We start from the raw sequence: 24,564 nt of genomic DNA on the forward strand, positions 1-24,564 counted from the left end.
GCATGGAGGTCGGGAGGAGGAGCACAAGCACAGATTTACAAAAACACACAACAATGGAAGCACATGGAGAGGAGTGGCTGTTTACCGTTTCCCCTGACGAACAAAGTAACGAACGTAGCACTGCGTGTGTCGTCGTGTGTGTGTGTGTGTGTGTCCCCGCCCCCCACTGCTCTTTTTATTTGCAATTATTTGGTTGTTTTTAATCATTATTTTGCGATGAACTTGCTGCCTGAAGAAACTGCACCTGGATTTGTTCTCCGAGGAATGTACTCTCGAGCGGACCGCTTTTACCGTCACGCTTTCTTACGCCTTTTTTTCCCCCTCTCTCTCCCTCTCATTTTTAAGTCGTCGTCAAATTTCGCCTTTCCGAAATGGAGGAGGAGAAAAAAAACAACAGCTTTTTATTTGCTCTGTACAGTGCGGAAGTGTGTACATGACGCTTTATTTTGCTGGGGGGCGGGGGGGGTCGCCCTAACCCTTAACCCCTGATGCCCCCTCTAAGCCCCGCCCACAGCAGCAAAGCACCAAGCGAAACGAGAAGACACACGGAGCAGGCGGGGGCCGGGGGGGGGGGCGAGAAACGCCGTGGAGACGGATGCCAGCGGACGACTTTGCTTTGCCCTTCTTTTTTTTTTTCCAACCTGGAGAGAAGAGGGGAAGCCTTTCCAGCGCAGTTTGGGAGGTTTTTTCTTTTCTTTTCTTTTTCTTTTTCTCTCTCTCTCCTCTACCTTCCACATCAAGAGAATTCCCATCGGTCAAATGTGGAAAGCAGCGGCAGGGCTGCCAGAGTGTCCCCGTCAACAACAAAAAAAAAAAGTGCATTTTCACTGCCTAATCTGTGTGTGTGTTTAAAAAAAAAAAAAAAAAACAGAAAAAAACCCAGAAAAAAAAAAAGCACATTTTCTCCGTAAAGGATTGTCTTTTCCCTTTCGGGCGGGGGAGGGGGGGCGAGCTGCGGCGTTTGACCGCGTCAAACCGGTTTTCCCATGTTTGGATGGAGACTGGTTCAGTATCGAGATGAAGATGAAGACGAGGACGAGGAAACGTGACCCTGTGCCAAACTTTGACACCCGGTGCACCAGTCCCCAAAAAAAAAAACAGAAACCAACAACACAAAAAAAGGGAAGCGGGGACAGGACCGCTGACCGGACGACTCTCTCTCTCTCTCTCTCTCTCTCTCTCTCTCTCTCTCCCCCCCTCCACTGTTTGTATCTTCTGTTTTTCCTGTGTTCTGGATCAGGTGACGCCGTACTTGTCGCCGGGAATCATGAGCGGCGGCGTCCCCCTCCTTATAGATATACAGACCTGCCTCTCTCCGTGTGCGTTGGCTGCCGTGTGCGTGCGTGCGTGTGTCGCGAGAGTGAGGGACGAGCGAGGCAGAGCCTGCAGGTACTGTGTGTGGCCAAATGCGTGCGTGCCCGTGTGCGTGCGTGCGTGCGTGCAGACATGAAACCCTGAGCGAGCGTATCTATGCATGCGTGTGTGTAGTGCCGTGCGTATGCCTCCCGTTTGCGTGTATGTGCGTGCGTCCCTGTACAAATCAGTGTCCAGGCGAGGCATTCCCGCAGTTTCACCACATGGAAGAAGAAAAAAAAAAAAACCCACACGGTTCAAAATCACTAGACTGAGATGTTGATATAGAATGACAAATCTATGAATCTATGAATATATATATAAATATATATATAAATATATATATATATATATATATAAATATATATATGATTTTTATGTGCAGATATCCGTGTCACCGAATGCAGCTGTTCGCAGTGAATTAAAAAAAAAAAATGAAAAAGATAACGATGATAATAACAATATGAAGACGACTAAGTGGTGTACAATAGGGACTCTGGTTCACTCGACCCAAATATGGAAGCTGTCAATCAGGGCCCCGCCACCCTCTACCCAACCCCCTCCCGCCCTCCCTACGTCGAGACAAAAAGTGAATCCCCCCCCTCCCCCTTCCCCTTCCCCACACACCTGATGATGCTCAGGCTCTGGTGCGAGTTGTGTGTTATTGTGTGTCCATGCTTCTTAGACGAACCTGCTGAGAGAGGACCGTACTTGAACACGAGGACGAATAAAAAGACTCTTTGCAATCAAACGCAGTGGTCTCCCTATTGTTGTCCATCTGTTAATCGGTCAAGGCGTTCCAGGGTTGGGGTGGGTGGGTGGGTGGGTGAGTCACGCAGCCGCGCGCTGCGTGAGTCACATAACGGCGCCCGGCCCTGCATTAAGCCGCCACTTTCTCTTTGGCGTCTGCTCTTTACTTCCCGCGGGGCCTTTTGTTCGGGGGCCTTCAGGTGGCTTTGAAGCTTTCACAGGAGTTAGCAGCGTGACGTCAAAGCCATTTCATTTCCGCCGCCGTGGTAGGTTGAAAACACTTCAAACTGTTTAGAAGTTCGGAATCAAAAGAGAAGAAATGGCGAAGGAAGCAGGTGAATATGTTCAAATTCACTTTTCTTGTTCCGTTCAGCACTTTGATGAATTTTTATGTGGTACTGCTTCCCATCCAATCAGAAAATGCTCGCAAAAACCTCGATCTGGAGATCTGCCCTGCCCTATGTGATATCACAAAGGGCACCGATAGCCCTCCGTGGTCACGGCTGCGGCCATACAAATGGAACAAAAGCATTCGTCTTAGCTAATATACCGAGCATTGTCGCTGGAGACTGTAAACAGAGGGCTAAATCTACTTTTTGTTTGGAGATCTAAAAGTAAAGGTAACGCGGCTGCAATTGCCAATATGGATTAAGTGCAAGATTGCGAGATCGGAATCGAAAGTCAGTCGTGAGCTGATCTGATGTAATGTGTGAGCTGAAAAATAAATGTTTGAAAAGGAGTATAATATAGAGACCTTTAAGTACACATTGAATATGTAACGCGTAAGACAGAGATTTAATTTGTGCATTGAACGCTGTCATATAATACAACATATTTACTTTAGACAGCCTTCGGTGACAAATGACTTGAGTCAACAGCTGTTGTGTCCGGAGGACATAATAAAATGAGCATGTTGACAAGTCTGACAGTCTAATTAAACATCGCTATAATTGAATTTACGATCAGAAATGCTATAAAATGTGTTTAATTATTATACATTGCTGGTGCCTCATTTTTTATTTATTTTTTACAACTCGTGGAGTTCTAATTACAGTTTACTCACGGTATAAAATCAGCACATTATAATCTGAAAGCAACGGCTTGGTGACAAGTAATGCTTTCAGTTTCTTGAGAGCAATTTAATATTTCTAATGCAAACCAGACTGATTAAAATTCAATGAAGTTTGTAGATTTTTTTTTTCACACTTTTTAGACTCTTACAATTTATACAGGCTTGATAGAGGTATTGACTCTCTGTAGATGCCTCCAAATCTTCGACACTGGCCCTTTAAACGTGGAATTAAAAGCATAGCTATGCAAATGTATGATAATTCACCCAGTTCAGGTCACTTTACAATAGAACACAACGCTAAGTGCACATGGGCTGAAACGCATTGTGCCTACCTAGTTGCAGGCTGTTGGCATGTTGATAGCCATCATACGTGCCCAACAACTGCACCCACCGGGAGCACACGTGGCTGCCTAACGGCCTCGTGGGAGCGTGTCGTATGACAGTATTTAGCATATCTAACCTCTTCACGATTGCGTCTGTAATGGCCCCTTTCAGACGCCACAGAAGCCGACGCACCGATAGGCATGTAAATGATTACACGGGCGGCGGGCCTCATCTTTTTTCCATGCTTTTGTCCCAGAGTGCCGGCGGTGGGCGCAGCCATTAATAACACTGGTAATGCAGACATGCAAAAGCCTTGGGAAAAAAAAAAAAAAAAGTTCTGACACCCACTGGATTGTACTGTAATGACAGTAGGCATACTTTCAAGCTATTGTAATGGAAAAGCCCCATTTGTAGCACTCTCCCACCCCCAATTTTTTCTGCCATATCCCATGACTTTGATCCCATTCATCCACTTATCTATTATGACAGTGAACCCCGAATTGAAAAGCGAATGGGAGCGAGCTTGAGGTAAATGCATCTCTGTCTCCCCCTCCCCTCTCTTTCTCCCGTCGCCCTTCAGTGAGCCTATAGGAGGGGATAGTCAAATGTAGTTCCGGTTAATAACTTAATAACCGGTTTGATTATCAGCCCTCACAAAAGGCGAGCCTCCTCCGTCTTGAGCAGAGCCCCTCACAGTGGAGAGAGGCCGGCGCATCTTAATGCAGCATGAAAATAGCTCCTCAATTTCCCCGCGTGCAGCACCACCCGTCTCTGACAGCGATCAGCCTCCAGCGCTGGCTTCCTCTTCCTGTCCTCCTGCTTCACTCCGCTGTCCCTGCGCGCCGGGGAACCGCGCACTTCAGGCCTCGCCCAGGGGCGCACCGCGCAAGGGCCGCACACGTCAGCAGTGAGAGGTCTGGGGGGGGGGGGCAAGTGTGAGAGCCGAGCGCGGAGGCAGGTGGAGTGGAGGCGATTTATACTCGGAGGACGTGCGCGTGAAATCAATTTATGTTAAAGGAGAAGCGCGGCTCGGTGGCGCCAATGTGGGCCACCTTGAGAAATGAATGCTCCCGTCAAGAAAAAGGGAAGGCAGGTAGGAGGAGATATCCGTCAAGAGGGGAGGAGACGGTGGATGGAAAGGGCCGGAAGGAGGACAAGAGGACGGAAAGTTGGGGCTCATCAGAGCAGCAGCAAGTTGAGGCGGAAAACTCTAGTTGAACTCAATTCGAGTCGTTGATGCATCGCATGCTTCTCGCGAGACCAGAGGTTGCCGTCAAATGTGCAACTGCCAGCATTAAGATTAAAACAAACAAACAAACAAACAAAACCTGGGGCTGAGTCGAGGAAGAAGCTGCGGCTCGAGCTGGCTGGCATTTTGGAAAAGCTCTGAAACATCAGCACTTATTAAGTTTCTACATTAGCATATAACCCTAGACAGCCTGTGTTTATTGCAGGTGCAAATCGTGTGTTGGGCTGGAATCACGAGAGATTTGCTAATCGCTCTTTTTCGTTGATGTTAAAATCGAAAGCTTTTTGACCTACAGCTGTAGTTTGTTTCACATTAAAAACTTGAATTATTGTTTTTTTTTTTTTTTTGCTTTTGGCAGCAACAAACACACGGTAATAATGAAATACTGCACTGCTGAATATGCAAGAATAATTTAGAGGAGTTAATTAAAAGAAAAGAAAGGAGACATAATTGTGAACTGTTTTGATGAATAAATAATAAATGGCATCAATTTTAACCCTAAAACTAGTGGAACGTTTTCTGCTGAAATGGCACCTGTAATTTGATGCATGTCTCGAGAATCAGTTTGTCTCTTTAAATTGTCCTGAAAATGCTAATGGTCACGTGTTATCCATAGCAGGTTTATTTGAGTGTGGAGGAAGCAGTGCCCAAATGCATCATCTTGCATCGTGAGTAACCCCCTTTTTAAATTTCTGTCGCTCAAAAAAAAAAAAGAACAGAAAAATCCTCAAGGGTCTTTGCTGTTACTCATGGTTCTCCTTCCTCTGTAGAACCATTGCAGCATCAGAAGAGCTGTGAAACCTGACAGGAAGCTCTTGATGAGGAAAAACAAGATGCGATTGCTTTGCTCTGTCTGAGAGCAATGGCATACGCCGCATCCTACCGCTAGAGGGTGCTAAAAGAAATATGTAGGCCTCGCTTTTGTCTGTGCAGAGGGAGAATTTTTGAGACGTATTTATTCTTCGGGGGTCCTTGGCTCCATTCCTTACAGGTTCCATTGACAGCAAAACAAGCCCTACGAAATGATCTACAAGTATACTTATTCCTCTTATTTGTCCTGCTTTCACGGATTCAGCTGGATTTACTGCAATAAAAGACTAAAATAAATAGGTCAGGAAGCTTCCCCGCAGTGAGACGCTCACTACTGCGTGACTCGGGCGTTACCGTGCTTCATTAACACCTGCGGAAAGTGTCAGGATGTTCCTATTTTTATTTTCCTTGGCGGCGAGATTCGCTGAAACGCCGTAGTGAGGACGGCACGTCGTTCATTAGCGCAACCACTGCGCTTAAAAAACCTCTTACTCTATACTGAGGGTATAGTCTTTTCTTTTCTTTTTTTCTTAATGAATATTTGAATCTGCCTATGGAAGCAGGTTTTGTACTGCATGCAGCCACAGATTACTCAAAATACTACAGTAAAACAAGTTGAAAATCACCTCAGAGGTAGTTTAGGACGTGTAGAAGAAGAATCTGGTGGAATCTGTAGAAAACATTTTGATCTTCTGTATATACATGTATTTTTATATAGGCTAGCCGCGGACGGATATAACATAACATGTCTCAATAAAACTTAAATGTTTTTAGCCCTGTCTGGAATACATGTATGAAACACTGTCCAAAAGTTGTATTGGAGCTTATAGGCCAAATAATGTGTTTAAACATAGTCTGCCTTTTGGTAAAAGGTAGCTTGTTGCAGCTGTTTGAGCTCAGAAATTTGCCTTGTTGATGGGTCAGTGTTTTTTTTCGGGACTGAGCCTCAGCGAAGACCTGCTCAGATCTGAGCAGGTCTTCGCAAGGCGAAGACTCGATTGTATTTGCTATGTTTATTCGGGACTGAGCCTCAGCCTTGTAACGTTTCTTACTTATTATTATAGTTCCGCCGCCGTTTTACGGCCCATTTTGACCCCCTGACCATAGAAAATATGTAAATTAAATCTAATTAATTTTTTTATTATTATTGTTTTGCCACTGGGTGACATATCAATCTGTGGTGAAACATCCCTTTAAGGTGTATATTTGCATTTCCTATTCACGGTCTTCTGGCCCCTCCCTTCACCTGCTCTCATCCTGACTGTGACATGCAACTAAGTCTTGACTCAAATATATGCGTGCACAAATGGGAGGTACACACACACACACGCTCACACACACATACCATAAGGTGCCCTGTCAGGTATTGAATAGTCAATGGTGCGGAGCAGGGAAGGAGACCTGGTTATTCATGTGTGATACCGTTGCTGCAGAGGACCCAGCTGGCTCCCAGAGAGCTACGTCACCGTGCGTGCGTGCGTGCGTGCGCGCGCGTGTGTGTGTGTGTGTGCGAGCGAGAGAGAGAGAGAGAGAAAGAGAGAGCCCCTAAGTGTCTGAGGCACCATGGCGAGGGAGTGTGCGTGTATCCGTGTGTGTACACCTGTCAGTTTGAGCAAATTCACTCACCTGTGACGTCCTCATTCTGTCTCTCTGTAAGCCGTCACTGAGAATGCTCCTCTCAGAAGCCCAGGCAAGGCGCACGTCTGCGGGTGCGCGCGCGCGCACACACACACACACACACGCTCCGCCGTATCAGCCACAGGCAGGTGCTGGGATCACTGACTTCTGAAGAGGATTTTCACCCTATAGCAGTTTGAATGTGTGCCATCTATTTTGCACAGTGAAAAAAAAATGAACATTCTCTCCATCCCTCCGTCTCTCTAGTTTAGGGTGTGTGTGTGTGTGTGTGTGTCAGGGAAGGCGAAGAGGGGAGGTAATAGGAATAGAGCCCCATAGTGTAAAGGTTCCATCTAACTGCCTCCTTTTAAGGGAGAAGAGGATGAAAGGAGGTGGGGGGGTTGATGTTGATAATATCCACATTTGTGTTTTGCTTCAAAGCTGTTTGGTTTATACCAATAGCTCTTTTTTTCCCAAAAAAGCTGAAGAGTCACTTATAGGCCAAATCTTACTTGTTTAACTGGCAAAGAATTCTGAATACCAAAAAGTATCCAACGGTTCTCTGTTCAGGACAGCTGCATTCTTCCACCTAGTGGCCACTGGTGCACTTGCACCTCCGTGGACGTAATTTTGGGCACCCAAGGACAAAAGCAGAACAAGCTGACTGTACAGTGCGTGCTGGTGAGAGAGTATAATGGACTTTACTGAATCAATATTACAGTCATAAAAATAGATTTTCCTCCCATTCTTTTCCCCAGATGGTGGCGAGGTGGTGGGTTCTGAAGGGAAGGTATTTAATTGATAATAACTGCAACAGCGTTTATGTAATTGAGGTTAGGATTGTTTTAGTTGAAGTTAGCCAATGTTACAAACTTCGCTGGTCGTCTTAGTCTTCTTGGGACAAATGCTATTGTTTAGTTGCATCACGGGGATTCTAGGATCCTAGAATCCAATAAGTGTCGAAAATGTAACGGCCCGAAACCTCTTGCAGCAATATTGCAGAGAGGAGGTTGCTCTTGCAACTTATCATTGATACGGTGAAAATATCACTAGAGGAATTTTTCAAGTATTTTCAGTTATTTCCCCACTCACAAATACTGAATGAGTGGCAAGATCTCACCTTTAAATGTTGCCAGCTTCGCATCCATTGCTGCGGAGGCGTGACATAAACAATATGTTTTTAGCTTCCAAAAGAGAAAAGCCTTTCACCAAAAATCCCGGCTATTCCAGCCGGAACTCGCTCCGTCGACCTGTCAGACGGAAGAAAAACGTCAGCCTGCCGTCAAATACTTTGAAGTGAATGCAACTTTGGGACTAGGCAACAACAACGCAGAAAAGAAAAAAAACATTTTACATTGTACTTGCAGACTCGGAGTCAAGCGGTGATGTTCAGGAGCCATTCCTAAAGTTTTGCAAAGTACGACTTTGCAAAACTATGGAAACTTACAGCATAGATTTGCTTTTAGTAATTCTTTTATTTGCTTCTTTCAGGCTGACTGACCTTCAGATGATTAAGATGCAGCATTCAGAACATTTCAATCATGTTGCATCTTTATAGGAGAATTTAATTTAGTATTTCAACCAAATGACTTGTATTGCATGCACAGTCAACCGAGATAACAAGATATATGAATTAATAACAAGAACTCTTATAGACGGGATCCAATCCAAGTCAGCACAAATACGATTTGCAGGTATATCCTTGGTGTACAACATACATTTTAGTCGCATAATTCAGGTTTGGTGAGATGTAAACTGCAGAAGTTAGGTAAAGCATCACAGAGGTGTGTGCCACGTCTCTGATAAGGCTGAAGATCTGCGTCTCACAGCAGTGGCCACTGTGGAGTAAAACTTTTAAATGTAAAAGGAAACTGGCAGCGGTCTGACTATTGGTATACATCTATCTGCTCATATGTGCGTGTGTGTGTGTGTACACTAATCTGTAGTTTTTTGAGAAGACCAGTTTGCTGACCTGTGAGTGAACTCCTGCTCTTTTGATTGGCCGTCATCGCTCCCCTCAGGGACACTAACACACGGGGCACCAGATTCTTTCAGTTGGGGACAAATGTGATGTTGTGAGAGCCTCTCTCCTGCCAAAAACTATTTCAAATCAACAGTGTGTGTGTGTGTGTGTGAGGTGGGATCTTAATATATCTCATTAAACCCACTATTTATACTGTTTGCCTCGTCATGCATTTGATAAATAATTGAATGAACTCAGTTAAAATTGGTGTGTGTGTGTGTGTGTGTGTGTGTGTGTGTGTGTGTGTGTGTGTGTGTGTGTGTGTGTGTGTGTGTGTGTGTGTGTGTGTGTGCGTGCACGCAAGGATTCGGTTGTGAGTGTGCTGGACTTCAGCTCTGACTGAGCGCAAAAAAAAAAAAAAAAAGCAGATGCCTCTTCACATTGCAATTATGCCATTTCAGAGATGATTGGCCTGCACATCACTGTGGCCACATGCTCGCTCGCTCTCTCTATCTCGCGCACACACACATTTACTTGCGCGCGAGCGTGTCGTCCACACTCACCAGCCTCATTACGTCCCTGACATATTGCACCGTGCACGCAGCGGCAATTATTTTTGTTTCAGCTTTTCAAATTTATTCTTAAACCGAGTAAACAACTTGACATTAACAGATGGTTCGGAGGCACGCGGCATCCTATGCGCAGATTTCTAATAGTCTGCATTTCACACTTCTGTGCTCTTGTAGGTCCCCAGTTCAGACGGAGGCCACATAAATAACCAACATGATATATAACGCCTTTTGCACTTAACTATACAGTGTAAAAATCCCTTTCGCACTCATATTGAAGGGAGCTATTTCCATGATTTAGCGTATTAGACTTCCAGAAAACATTTTGCTGTTTTTTTGTTCCGTGCGCTTTATGCATAATGGCATCAAGCGTGGAAGACGGCAACACGCATCATTTGAGCCGTTCTCAACCTTCTTGTTAGCTCGCCAAGCCGGCCGTGCAAAGAGGGAGCCTGTGAAGCGCAGATCCTTGCAAATAGACACTGCTCGCGGCTAATGATGGCACAGCCTGGCAAAATGGGGGGGGCAAAATTTACAATCCACAGGTCAATGAAACAGTGCAGAGAAAGTCTAAGAAGCGTATCCTCGCTAATTTGTTCACGCCAACAGGCCAGTGAAGAAGCACAGTGAGTCGGTTTGTTGTGGTGCACTTCTCGTATTGAGAGGCTTTTTTTTTTTTTTTTAATAACACCATTCGGCTTTATCTCGAGTCCCCCACTCTGCTTTCTTTGGCTGTAAGCTGTGCAGTACAGGTGGCTGCAGTACCTCCTGCTGGTGACAATTGCAACAGCTGGGCAACATAAACTTTTTTCATCAAGTTTCTCTTTGCTTTTGTGTTGTGAAAAAAAATATGTGAGTGTCATTAGCTACTTGACAGATGCCCAGTGTATTTTGATTCCAAGTGTCTTATATTATCCTCAAGGTTGCAAGTTAATTTGAAATGGAAAATGACTCGGTCATGATCTTTTCTTCCATGTGTGGCTAATAAACGCTTAAAACATTCATGAAGGCTTATTGGGAGATTTAAATGCAACGAATTATGTAGCCTACAGCATAATACTGAGAGAATAACTTGCGGCACCGCATGCAATACAGTATATAATTGGTCCAGTACCCCCAAGTCTGAATGACTTCCAGCACTTTCATATGAGCCAATTAACAAACCATTGACTGACAGAGTGAAAGCAGAAGTTTGATGGCACCACGGGTGCCTGCGAGACACACATGGCGCTCGCTTGTCTCTTGTCAGCTCATCTCTGTCGTCCCATCCTGCTATTATAAGGCATGAAGATGTTCCTTCATGAAGATTAGAAATATTTATTACTGTTTACAACATATTACCGGTCTTTAACCCGGTAATATGTTATAAACGGTTCACAATGACATTTAGGAAGCAGTTCACTAGATTACAAATTACAAACACCTTGTTTGCAAGTCCACATTCAAGGCCAACTCACTGTGCAATATTGTGTGTGAAAGGATAGTGTGTATGTATCAATTTTTTACAGACTTAAACGAATAGTAACATCTTGGACAATGACAACCAAATCCAATTCTGATTAAGGCGTTGCTGTCTGTGTGAGTAGCTGCTTTATGATCCTCTTCATCCTTCTCTTTTGTCTGCTGACACTACAGCCATGAATTTCCTATTTTCTGATTTTAGAATAGAATAGAACGCCTTTATTAATCCCACAGTGCGAAGATTTGCATAATTACAGCAACTGTATAGTGCAAAAAAAATGAAGATATAAAAAAAGTGTATTTGTCAGGCATCAAAGGAGAAAAACGATATATGATTTTTGATAGAATTATTACTATTATATAATGTACCACCAATAATAATTATATATTTATTATTATTATTATTATTATTATTATTATTATTATTATTATTATTATTATTATCATTATTTAGCACGGCGAGTTCACGGGATATGCCCACGTCGGCCGGAGTGACGTCATCACGTCGCGTCAATTCGCTTCGTCGGTCCCTCACTGACGTCATCACGCAACGTTCCCAAACAATGCTCAGGAAAAAGCCACGTTGACGATACAGGCTGAAGTGTGCGGTCTTCGGACACCTAAAGAAGCAAGGAAACCGCTCGTCCCGACGCGCCCGTGTCCCTGCTGTTTTTTTCCGCCGAAGACTCCGGATATCAAACATGTCGTCGCCGCCGCTGCAGGATAAGGCGGAGACCAAAGGAGGACATCTTCCCGCAGGTATTGACTCCTTGCGACCGCTGTTATTCCTACCAAGCTCCCCTGCGGACCAACGCTTTTTGTCTCCGCAGTGCCTTCGGCGAAGTTTTGTCATTTCAATCAGAACATTTGACTAACAACGTTACAGGCTCGCCCGCAGTGCCTCGAGCTGTCCTACACCTCTCCAATTCGACATATTTAGCCACTTCCTGATTGGCACGAGACGTTGAATGTGGTCGCCTGATTGGCTAACCGACGCCTTTGTTAAATCGTATATGTTTCTAAAAAATGCCACTTAATTCTTGTGAGGACTTGGTCGGGGTCGAGATTGCGCTGACGTGGAGGTCGTGGGCGAATGTAGGCTAACGCCGAAGAGCAGATAAGGAGGACGTGGACTTGGGTTGCGCGTGCGCGCACCCCCCCCCCCCGCGCGCGTGTGTATGCAGCAGGGCCTGAGTAGAAGTAGAAGTCGGGTTGATAACAGCTCTGTTTGCAGTAGTCAGTCAGGCCTGCAGCCACGAGGGCAGAGGTCAAGGCTTAGTGCAGATGTGCAGCCCTGCAAGCTGCATGGCGTTTTTTGCTCAAAGCCAGCGTGCCGCTGTCTGTTCCCTGATCAATACATGTAATTGGCTTCATGCTACAAAAATACAAATGACTCGTATTGCATGAAGAGTTGACTAATCTCTCAACAACTACATTGTTCACAAACCTACTAGGCCCACAGCAACCATTTATTTTGTTTGTCCACCTGTTAAAAGAGCCAATTTATAGAATATGTGACCAAATTGGAGAGATGGCTCCTTTGTGAGGTTTTCTATTGGCCATTGGGTGACGCAGCTTATATCAATGTACAAGGGTCGTCAACAGTATGCTTCAAGGAAAGCTTGTAGGAGTTGCCTCCTGGTGTCATTGCAACTTGAAGGAATCTGATTGGTGATGGAGTCATACTACTGAGGTTGGAGATATTCCAAAATTGGTCCTTCCCTGTCCCTCGTTCTCCATTCTTCCAATATTCCTGTCTCCTGTTTGTCTTTGTATTTGGTGAAAATGACAGAGTCCTCAGACTCTTGTCTCAATCTTCCTTCTCCACTGTTACAGTCAAGGCTGGAGGAATGAGGATAGTGCGGAAACACCAGCCGACCCCGGCTCCCGAGCCGCCCCAGAAAGATGAGGACGAGGAGGAGTACGTCGCCAGCAGGTAGTGGGGTCTTCATGCTTCTTGTCCAGTGGCCAATTAAAAGCCAAAAAATAGATTAAATAACCAGTAGTCCCCACTTTGTCGCCAGTCAAGATGAAACCTGAACACACTGGGTCGGTAAATGTGCAAATTCGGCAACCTGAAAGTGTTACATAGCCTAAATTATAACACTGGTTTTGGAATGAAAGTATGCATCATCATTATACATTGCACAACTTCTGCCAGGAAACTGACACAAACGGTCTTTGGAGAGAAAGGCACAGCCTCCATTGGCACCGACTGACTGTGCTGACCTTGCAGTGGCAGATTGTGCTGCCTACCGCGACACGGAAACGACCTCGAGAAGCTGAACAAGAAACTCCACACTGCTCCCGCCCTCTCTCTCTCTCTCTCTCTCTCTCTCTCTCTCTTAGTAGTTTGTGCATACACCCATAAAAGTTGGGTATCAGGATCCCTTGAAGAACTTTTGGATCTCAAACTTTTATACAAGGCAAAACTGCGGTTGCTGTGAACATTTGCAGCTAGATTTCTGAAAGTACTTCAGTAGCATCCCTCTGCCGCCTCTTTGTCCTTTTTGTTTAGTTGCATATTTTGCATCTACGCCTCTTTACTTGATATGCACAAGGTCCCGTTGGCCGACCTATTTGTGCAGGTGGCGTGTTCACACCGCATATCTGCCCTGTTTGCTTGTGTGTGCAATAACGGGAGGTGATGGAAAAGATCTGGCGAGGGGCCGTCGGGCAGGGCTCAAGTGCCCTGCCGACCGTCAAGGCGTTGGCTTTAGATTTCACTGGGTTTGTATATGATTGTCAGGCGAACACGTCGCCTTGGTCATTTCCTGTAATTGAGAGAACGGTTTCCAGATTGACGGTGGAAACGTGGCTTTTTTTTTCTTTTTTTTTTTTTCTTCTTTTTTTTCCGTTTACTGCCAGTGCGTCAGTGCCTGAGGAGAGTGGAAACAATGAGCAGGGCAGCGACGTGAGAGGCCAGCAAGGTTTAAAAAGCCCTGGTCACTGCAAAGAACTGAGCGAGAGTTGAAATCACAGAAAACGCCATGGGAGAGGTCCAGATGTATAAAAGTGTGCTGAACCTTTGCTCGGAAGTTTGAAACCAAAATTAGGGTCGATCGAGCTTGATTCTAGCATGTGGCGCCCGGTTGTTCTTTCAGCAGATTCTGGCTTGGGTGTGACCGTCGCAGCTCAGAATACCCACTTCCTTGTGTTGTGGCCCCCTCGGAGGGGAAAAAAAAAAAATCGGACGAAACATATTTCAATAATACCTCAATGCTGCGAGCGACGAATGGACCCCCGTTTTTCATTAAAAATAAAAAATAAAAAATCTTCCCGGAATCCTCGCTGACGTTTTTAAAACAGTTTCACGTGGGGCATGTTTTTTGGCTTTCCGAGAATAGTTTGTGGCGGGTCCAAATATATTCCCAGGAAGGAGATGATTCATTGTCCCTCTTCGTCAGATTTCGTGGAATTACTCAATGCTTGATTATCGGAGAGCCAGCGAAATGTTCCAAAGACCTGAATCCTCACAGTGTAGTTGATCTATTTGTTTTTACTCAGGGGGTTGGAGCGCTGCTTTATTATTATATTGTAATTGGTATTGAAACCCAGTATGGAAGAAAAAAGAGGTATAAGCCATCCACTAGATTCTTTGATTTGATTCTTCTTCGTGCTGATGGATGCCAGGCAGGTGGCTGCGGGATAAAAATTTGCATCTGTTGAACCGGGGAGGGCGGGGGGAAGGGAAGGGTGGTGTCACCTGCCCTTCTCAATTTGGGTGAGCTGGAAACACCATGTGGAAGGTGGGGGCAGAACAGGCAGGGTTGCTGCTCCAGCCAGGTTCCGTTCGGCGGGAAGCACTGAAATGTCCGTTTAAAAAAAAAAAAAGTGGAAGTAAGGAGACACCAGCCAAAGCAAAGCTGTGACCCAGAAACCACCTCGACTCAGTTTGAATTTAATTGTCTCTTCTGGAAGGAAAGGAAAGAAAGGCGATGCTCGCTTATCGGGATCGGGGAACCAGGAAGAAGGCGGCGTGCGAGTGAACATATGGCTGCTTCATCGCCTCGTTGGCTCTCGTTGACGTGAACGCAGCACTTTTGAGCTGCCCACACTATTGTTTGGACCGGACCATCAGCGCCGGGTGCGTGGTGCTAAAACCAGGCCGTCGCGTAGACGAGGGCCGTACCTACTGCAGCCCATCGGTAAAATAAGCCAAATTGAATGGCTGTGAGTGCGTGGAATCGCGGAGAGGGTTGAGGTTTTTCCTTTTTCTTTTTCTGCTTTTGCTTTGCCGTCGCAGCCGGCGTGAAACGCGCAGCCGGCTGACAGCTCACGGGGAAAAAGTTGAGAGGAAGGGGTGGGTGGAAGAGGAGGAGGAGGAGGAGGATGAGGAGAGATGGGCAACAGGCATCAGTTTCCATGGCAACCCAGTGCTCACCCACGGCAACAAACTTTCCTGCTCTGGCTGAGCTCGCCGAGGCCGGGTGGGGCTGTGTCGCTGATGTTGCCGTGTGACTGTAGCCTCTTTTTTTTTTCTTTTTTTTTTCCTCCCTCGCTCTCTCTCTCTCTCTTTTTAAAGCCTCTTCCCGACATTCAACTCCTTGATTTTTATTGGTTCCAGAGCGAATACACGCCCCATATCGCCTTCCTGCCTTTTCCTCGCACTTAACTCCTCTCCTGGCTGGCGCCAAGGGAGTCCTCCTGAGGATCCCTCGCAGCTCTCTCCTGCCCCCTGCAGGCCGCGCCAAGAAGGCACCTCCTACCCCCCCGACAACGGCACGGGGTCCCCTGAGAGATTTTCTTTATATTTCCTTCCCTCCATGCCCTGGTGTCTGACCGTCTGTGCTTTCCTCTCCGTTATTCCACGTTTTACTTTCCCTGGCCATCAATTTTACCGTACTGATAAAATCGGGGACCGGCAGTCTCGTCGTCTGTTTCACGAGCGTGACTGAAGCCTGTCATTTGCGCTCATTCCCGGAGCTGTCGCCACAGGCAATGTATATATTTAACTGCCAGTCACATGAAAGGCTTCTACCCTTGCAGGAAAAGGAGGAAAAAAAAAAGCTTGAGGTTTTTCTGACAGCTTTTTCTCTGTGATGTCGGCACCTGATTCTCTGCCAAGCAACAAGCTATTTCTTCATATGAGCAGTCATCAGATGCATTATTGACTTTTTCCCGCTTCACCTGTGTCTTATGTGTATTTTAAGTCAATCCCTCCACAGTGCTGTTGGGTTTTTTTTTTCTTCACTCTTTTTGTTTGCAGAGTTTCAGCCGCGATAGAGAGGCATTCAGTGGGATAGAGACTCGTGACAAAGCAGTGTGAAGTGAATCCCGCTCCCACGCTGTCTCGGTGTGTGAACGCACATCCGGCACAGAGGGCTTTTTCACCTGGGCCCTGCTGTGCGACGCCTCGTTGGAGCTTTAATTGAAATCGACAGCGGAAGCGATTGTGTGCGCGCGCGTGCGTGGTTTGTTCCTCCCCCAGCGACGGGAAGGGAAAACGGGGAAAGAAATTGGGAGGACGCAGAAATAAAAAGTTGTTATTCTGGTTCATTAGTAACGGGAGAATGATGGCGAAGTGGTAAAAAAAAAAAAAAATGGTGAAGCGCCAAAATGCAGCATGATTGCTTCTTAAAAAGACATACAGAAGATGACAAAATCCAACAACATGTTTTCACTGAAAGTTTCGCCAGACCTCCAGAAAACCATGGACGTGCAACAAATACCTTAGTGTGAAAGAGGCAGAGAGGCATCAATGCCCTTTGTGACATCACAAAGGTTAGATCTCAAAGTAAAATGCATAGCACACGCATTTGCTCAAATGTTGCGCAGACAACAGACGCAGAATATCTCTTCTAATTTCTAAAAAAAAAAAGTGGTGGAATGGAACGACGTCTTCCCAGAGCTGCTGGGAAGTGGAGTGTCGCGGCTCGCCCTCACGTGCCTTGGTGGCGGGAGTTGGCCGTCGGCGGGTCAGCGTCTTTGAGTCGGGAGTCTGAAGGTGGCCGACCGCAGCTTCCGAGCTCCTTCGCCAACCCCCCCCCCCCCCCCCCCCCCAACCCGTCGTTTAGGGGCGGAGAGCGCCGTAAAAAATGAGAAGGCGCTCGTTTGTCACGTCAAGGGCGACGCTCACCTCCGGGGGGTTCTGCACTCCTCCCTCGCCGTCCTTCTGCTAACCCCTTCCCTTTCTCCGAGCTCCCCATCCTCTTACCCTCCAGTCCTATTATTATGTCGGCGTCCGGCTCTCTGTTTAGATGTATGTGTGTGTCATCTGTGTTAAATCAGCTCAATAGGTAATGCGTGTCAAAGTGTTGATATGCTGACGCAGCAATAGACGCCTCGTGTTTACTCATTCCTCTCTTTGTTCCCTCTCTTTCAGCCCACCAAAGGTTCCTGTCATTGTGGCTGGAGTGGTTACAAAGGTAACACGCACGCACGCACGCACGCACACACGCACGCACGCAGACACACAAATGACCAGTAGTGATGAAAGACAGTAGGAGGAGGGGGTTTTATTTCTGGAGCATGAGCTCTGAGAGAAGGGGCTCTGATAGGACCAAGATGCCCAGCAAGGCAGGGGGGAAGTAAGGTGAATAAGTAGAAGTCTGTCTGCAGGACAAGGAAACAAAATAAGTCATCGTAAAGACGGCAGTAGCTCCACCCTCAGTGAATTATGTCACTAATTATATCATTAATACTTCTGTGTCCTTTTTTCTTTTTCTTTTTTTTTTTTTTTGAAGGATTTCCTGGCACCTTTTACTTGCTTTCTTTTACTTTCGCCGGTGAATTTTATATATAAGCACCGCAGCGCGCTAAATCCTGTCACCCTGCTCCGTTTCCCTTCCCGTCATTACCGCCATTAAAAGCACACAGAGAAGCTTTGATGCTCACGGGGGCAACTTGAGGTCGAGTCCATCAACAGATTTGGCCGTTAGCCGCGGATTTGGTTTTGAATGAGGGAACCGCACAAGACAAGGCAAACCGATGTGTGAAAGTGTTTTGTTTTTTTTTTCCTTCATTAACAGTCAGCTCCAACATGGCTGCACAAACTCCAGTTTAAAACAAAATTGTTATGAAACGCAAAGTCCAGTTGCCCCCAACTGAAGCCCTCTGCAATGGGAAACAGTTTGCACTTTACCACTTACCAAACCTAAAACACTGCGATTGCATCAAGTTGAAAATAGCTGTGAAGACAAAGATGCCAGGGAGAGAGGAAAAAAAAAGTTCTCTGTGTCTAACTAAAATGATGGAAGAAAAACGATTTATGAACAAAGACACGCGGAGCAGGAGACAGCGGGGTAGGAAAACAAAAGCTGGCAGGTGGAAACGAGACAAAACAGCGATGAAATGAAGCTACGATTTCAGCAAATCTTTGATTAAAATTCTGCGTCGCTCGACAGTCAAGGCTCTGCTTTGATCTGATTGATAAGCAAAGGCGTTTGTGCGCCTTTTTCCGACGGGGAAGGAGAGATGGGGAGGTTGCATGGGGACTGATGAGGGAAAGTTTCTCATTGGTGTTATGTTTGTGAGATAAAAAGGAATTTTAAAGCAGGCTTTGCGTTGCACATACAGTATAGATACAGTTCAGGAATCAGAATCTGAATAGTTTTAATAATCCACACACTGAAATTGAGTCAAGTGTTTTACATTTGGTGTTATATTTTGATGTTGTATATTTTTAGATTTCAGGAGCCCATTTACACAACAAATTTTGGTGGCCAACTTCATCTTGTTTTTTTTTTGTTGTTGTGTGAATCTGGCGCAGCCCTGCCGCTACCTGCGCCTCGGTGCGTTTTCCGCCGCTTTTCACTTTTACGTCCGCTCCGTGGATAGGGCGCGCTGTTTTGTTTTGGTGCTATTTGCTCGGATTTTCTTTGCGTAAAAGCCGGGCGATCGCTTTGTAGATCCGGCCCTTTTATTTTTTTGCGCCACGTCGTATTGGATTGTTGTGTTCACACCCATCCAAATGAATAAAGCCTTCGTCAAATGCGCAAAGCACCCCTCTAATGGTGCCCAACAACTAAGCATGGCTGTTTTTTTGTTTTTTTTTATCTTGTGCCCAGGGCGATAAGGACTTCACCCCCATGGCCGCCCAGGTGGCCCACCAGAAACCACAGCCCGGTGTCCCCAAACACGCCCCCATCCAGCACATCAAACCGCAAATCAACCAGCCCCGCAAGTGAGCCAGGCGGCACGCTGCAGCGTCTCTCTCCACCAGCCAGGCCTTCCCCGATGGAACACACACGATAAAAGATGCTTCTCCCAAGCAGGCGCAGATCACCAACATAATCAAGCTTTTGTTTTGTTTCATGATCAACGTAATTATCAGGAACTGTCGCCCCATTCTGGTTGTGCTATTGTTGAAAACCGCTCTCCCGACACCCACTGCTTGTTCTTGGTACGATTGGGTGTAAGGTCTTCTGTCACTTTTAGATTTTTGATATCAGTTGCGTTTAGCCAGTGTCTGTAAGAGGAATGTGCTCCCCCATTGATGGCGTTATCAGTGTCGAGTGAAGATGACAGTTAGTGGCCAATCACAGCCACCCATCTATCAAAGCAACTAATCAAACTTCCAATTCTCCCCCCAAAAACGTCCGATCTGTCCAGGCGAAACAATTGTCAGACCTTTTTTTTTTCCAGGCACCAGTTTTACATTATTATGTCACACTCAAGGCTACAATTGGAGAATTCGGTTCCCCATTTCCTTTTTTTAGCACGCATCACCAATTTGCATCATGGACCGCCGCTAATTATACAACTTTATTTACAAGTGATCAGACTTTTTTTTTTTTTTTTTTTTCACCCCAGACAGCTAATTGGATATGTTCAATGCTACATTAGGGTCATCAATTGGTGGCTTTCCTTTTCCAGCGCCAAACGAAACTCGCTGCAAGCCTGTCAGCAATGCTTCATTGCTTAGACACCATTATTTGATTAGTATTTTTTTCTGATTTGACTTTCACTTCTTTGACTTTGATTGGGAGTGTGCCAGAAGGCGCTGCGACGAAAGTGCAACCAAAAATAAATTCACATGCAGCTTCAATGCACGCTTCGACGTAGCGCGTCACAGGGTGTGTATTGTTCACAAGACAAACGGTTCAAGTACATTCCATTTAAAGTCTTTAGTGATGACCATGTGATATTTCGTGATAAAGCAGGGATAATCCAGAATTTATGCATAATTGGCTTGTCGCATATCAAAAACCTTTATCCTGAGCTTTCTCGGCATTAATACTACATTAAAAAAAAAACAACAACACAAAGACACGGCACCCTTTTCCTTAATCACCCATACCCTTACACCCAAGTGTCATTTGTTGCAACACTAAAGTTCCAGGAAAAAAAAAAGATTGAAAATTATATATATATCCAGCCAAGCAGGAATGATTTCCTATGTTAATTTAAAAGTTTGATAGAGTTCTATATTTTCTTTGCTCAGTTCTTTTTGTTGAGTAAATTGTTCAAATTGTACAAATCTTTAGCCATTGAGTGGATTTAGGTATTAGGTGTGGTTGTCATAACAAATAAAGATATTGACTATCTTGCACAAAACCAGCGTCTTTCAGTTTGCCGTTACTTGTGTGTATCAACAGACGACCAGAGGAGACGATAACCCGTTTTCAAAAGCAGATTGCCCAGACGGATCCTTCTCTCCACAATGGGTGGACAACATGCAAGAGTTGTGTCAAATGCAGTTCATAGAATGTGGACTGTGGGGTGCTGCTTATGGATATTGGCAGGCAGGCAGACTGCGAGTGCCGGTTGCTGTGACATCACCTTATTCTTGAGACGAAACCCGCCACATGTTCCTCCTCCAGTGAGCAGGTGCCCTGCCAGATACATGGACACATTGAGCGACTTGCTGCTTTGTGGTCATCCACGCCACATATGGAGCGTGACAATCGTCATCACCTGGAACACCTGAGAAATCCAAAGCGTTAGTATATTATGTCAATTTTTTTTTTGTATGTCCGGTCCATCTGTATTTGTGAATAAGATAAATGTATAAATGAACAGACCACTGGGAGCGGTAAAGTACATGCATGGTCACCCAACTGAATAATAATAAAAAAAAAACACAACAACAAATTTATACACTTTACACACACATGAAACAAGTATATAGAGGGTTTTCACGGCGTGCCATCAAAACCGGAAGTCGTCATCTTGGGGATACTCGCACTGCAACTACACTTGTATGTAGCAACACAAACAGATTATTGTCGCACATAAATGGTTAATTATTGCCGTGTTTTTGGATGCAATTATTGGTCAGACCGAGAAAAATAAGACTGATAGAAACGACTAATATAGAAAACAATTGTAATTGAGATCAGACAAGAAGCGGAAGCGACAGCGTCCCACAGGAAGCGGAAGCGATAGTGTCAAACAGGAAGCGACAGCGCAGCAATATGAATAAAGTGTAGTGCTATGTTAACGCTTGAGGCGAGGCTGTGCCAGCTTGAGGAACGTCTTCGGTCTTTCACTAGTAGTGGCTAGCTAGCAGGGTTAGCTTAGCTGGAGCGGAGCGTTCAAGTACTGCGGTCAATGGACTATTCCATGTTACCGCGCACGCGCAGGCTTGATTCAGGAAGACGGCAGCAAAACAAACTTTTTGGCGCCGTTTTGAGAGGTGAGCGGTGAGATAAATGAAGCGGAGTTATCGCAGTGGAGCGGAGAAGGCGAGAGGAAAATAAACAGTTTTTTTTTAATCAAAACTACCAAAGTTATGAACGTTTTTCACGGTGACACCGAGTGGGGGTTCTCGACAACAGACAGAGCTAGACGCTGCTGTCAGTAGCAGCTCTGCTGTCAGTGTCAGCCGAGGAGGAGATGTGGAGAGTGAAGCAAGGGAGATGTGGTGGATATGGAGCTACCCATTACAAGGTTTGCTGAGGCAAAGGCTGGAAAGGTTAAATTTTAGTGTGATCATTTCAAGAAAAGGGAGGAAGAAAACATCACAAAGAAATAGGTGAGACTAAACCATCAGAAAAAAAAGGGAGAAAGAGGAAGATAAGAAAACATTACAAAGAAAGAAGGGAGAGAAGAAACCATTACAGAGAAAGAAGGACAGAAAGACAAAGGGTAAATTTGATGAAATTATACTGTTAAAATTTTTGTTCTCATAATTGACCTAAGGTAGTCGTTTTTGTAGTTTGGTTTCTATAGTAGTCATTTTTGTAGTTTGGTTCCTATAGTAGTCGTTTTGGTAATTTGGTTCTATCCACCAAATTAATGACTATAAACTACCAAAACCCAAACCAACTACCAAATTGATGACCACAAACTACCAAAACGGTGATGACAAATTACCAGACACCAACAAACTACCAAAACCCAAATAAACTGCCAAACCAGCTATCACACAAACTACCAAAATTGATGAAACTACCAAATCGACGACTATATACTACTTTTTATAAACTACTAGAAAAAAACGACTAAACTACGAAAACCGACTACACTACCATAATGGCTGACGCAAACCTCCTCTCACCCCTTGCCATAACCAAGTACCGAACCGTGGGGGACCGGGCCTTCAGTGTCTCCGCCCCAACCCTCTGGAACTCCCTCCCCAAACACATCTGCAACTGCACGGAGCTCAACAACTTCAAGTCTGCCCTCAAAACGCACCTCTTCATTAAAAATGACCAGTTTTACCATTTGGCAACAATTGGACAAAAAATACTACTTTTCCTAAGATTTCCATATTTTTGTGAATGAAGAAGGATATGCGTTTGTTTTTTCCAATTGAGTTCATATATTTGGACTCTGTCATAAATGTAATAACTGTTGGACTTTACATTTCCATTTGCGTCGAAAACACTTAATTCCCCCCACACGGTAAAATAAGTCAAGGTTGCGCTTTGATACACTTTACTCTCAGCACTTAAAGGTACTTTATTACATTAACGCTGAGTATACACTACCAGCTGTTGGCCATGTGGTCCTTGGGGACATAAAAACGGACCCCGGCCAGTCATAGCAGTTTCTGCAGCATTAATCTCAAAAGCCTTAAAATGGCGTGACGTTCACCCAGTCGGCGGTGATAATATAAAGCTATTTCGCAATTTAGTTTCAGAACATAGTTTACATTTTGGCTCCAGCTTTACAAAACAGTGTCCTCCCTGACTTTTGTTTTATTGCCAGTTCTTCCCAAATGGTGCATTTACCAGAAATTTGGTTTGTTGTAAAATTGAGTCTCTTTCTTTTTCAATAAAGTTCTGTTTCTGGAAAATTCAGATTTTGTATTAACAAGCTGCTCCTCCCCAACTTTTAAGCACTTTTAATCAATGAGAATGCCGCCACTCGAGTTTCATTTTCAGATCACAGTTTGCAGATAATTCTGATGGCGGTTAAATTTCAAGACATTTTCATTTGTTCATACTTTCCAAGCCTTTCGAAGTCCTTTCGAAAGGAGGACCACTTCACGCTTGATTGCATCACCATATTAATTTAAGGGACATAGGAAACTGAAAGAGAAAAGTGTAGCTCATACACTGAAAACTGGGATGGATTATATAAAGTTCTTATTTAATCAGAGAAACTGTAAATGGTCCCTTGTGAGCAGTGGGGCCGTATGCTGGAGCAGGAATTGTTTGTGAATGAAGCCTCACTTTCTGTTTTTATGACAGCCCATAAAGCATCAAATCATGATTGTTTTTTTGGAAGTTCCTCAGTGTTTATATATACACGTCACAGGGAAACTAAATTACTAATGAGCGTGCATTCCACATACTTATGGCCCTGGTAAATAAGTTTTCCTAAACAAATCCTTAAAAAAAAAAATACATTTTTTTTTTTTTTTTTAAGGATTTGTTTAGGAAAACACATAACTGTAAAAACACAATATACATGTGAAACCATAGTGTAACTATAAATCTTAATGTTGATATCAGAAAAAAAAAACACAACTTATATAATACTTATATAATATAATATTTTTTTTGCTTCATATACATTGAAATATAATTTAAGTTTTTCGGCAACGGGCAACATGCGCAAACATGTTTTTGTATCGTGCGTTAAACACACTTCTACGCCAAAGCCACACGAGAACTCAAACGCTATACCAAATCCCACCAGGAGGAGGCCCCAGGGGGGCTTAAAGTTAGCATGATTTGATTTGACTCCGCTCAGATTTAGGGCAGGCGGTCCAAAAAATCCATGACCTACTGAATTCAGGGATGACATAATATTTGTCGTACTCGCCGCCCTGTTTATTCGGCCTCCGCATGAGGGATTTAGGTCGACGTTGTGAGGGGGGTAAGAGGGTGGGTGGAAAGCGCTGAGCAAGCCTAGAGCACTTCATAATCTCAGGTTACAATCCAAGCCAACAGCTGTTTGAGCCATAATGATGACCTAAATATCATGTGATGCATTCAGAGCTAATACACTCCCTAATGCATGCTCATATTCCACTGTCCGTCATCCACACAACGTGGGAAAA

General features: G+C 44.8%; 2 protein-coding genes across 2 annotated transcripts in view; both read left to right on the top strand.

The window, feature by feature from the left end:
* ctnnd2a (catenin (cadherin-associated protein), delta 2a) overlaps positions 1–11,757 on the top strand; it is a 234,538-nt gene extending 222,781 nt beyond the window's left edge. The window contains exon 24 of the mRNA XM_076051069.1: positions 11,623–11,757. Coding sequence (XP_075907184.1) covers positions 11,623–11,706 — 84 coding nt within the window. The 3' untranslated portion in view covers positions 11,707–11,757. The remainder of the gene's footprint in view (positions 1–11,622) is intronic.
* A 36-nt stretch (positions 11,758–11,793) lies between these two features.
* Positions 11,794–20,666, top strand: dap (death-associated protein). The gene is made up of 4 exons (XM_076051070.1): positions 11,794–11,927; positions 13,005–13,104; positions 17,494–17,536; positions 19,178–20,666. The coding sequence occupies exons 1-4, from the start codon at positions 11,870–11,872 to the stop codon at positions 19,295–19,297; spliced, it is 321 nt and encodes a 106-aa protein (XP_075907185.1). The 5' UTR covers positions 11,794–11,869; the 3' UTR covers positions 19,298–20,666.
* Positions 20,667–24,564: the final 3,898 nt, after the last annotated feature.

Source organism: Nelusetta ayraudi, unplaced genomic scaffold (assembly GCF_046127955.1).
Source record: "Nelusetta ayraudi isolate G7.1 ecotype Tasmania unplaced genomic scaffold, CSIRO-AGI_Nayr_v1 ptg000132l, whole genome shotgun sequence".
Classification (NCBI taxonomy): domain Eukaryota; kingdom Metazoa; phylum Chordata; class Actinopteri; order Tetraodontiformes; family Monacanthidae; genus Nelusetta; species Nelusetta ayraudi.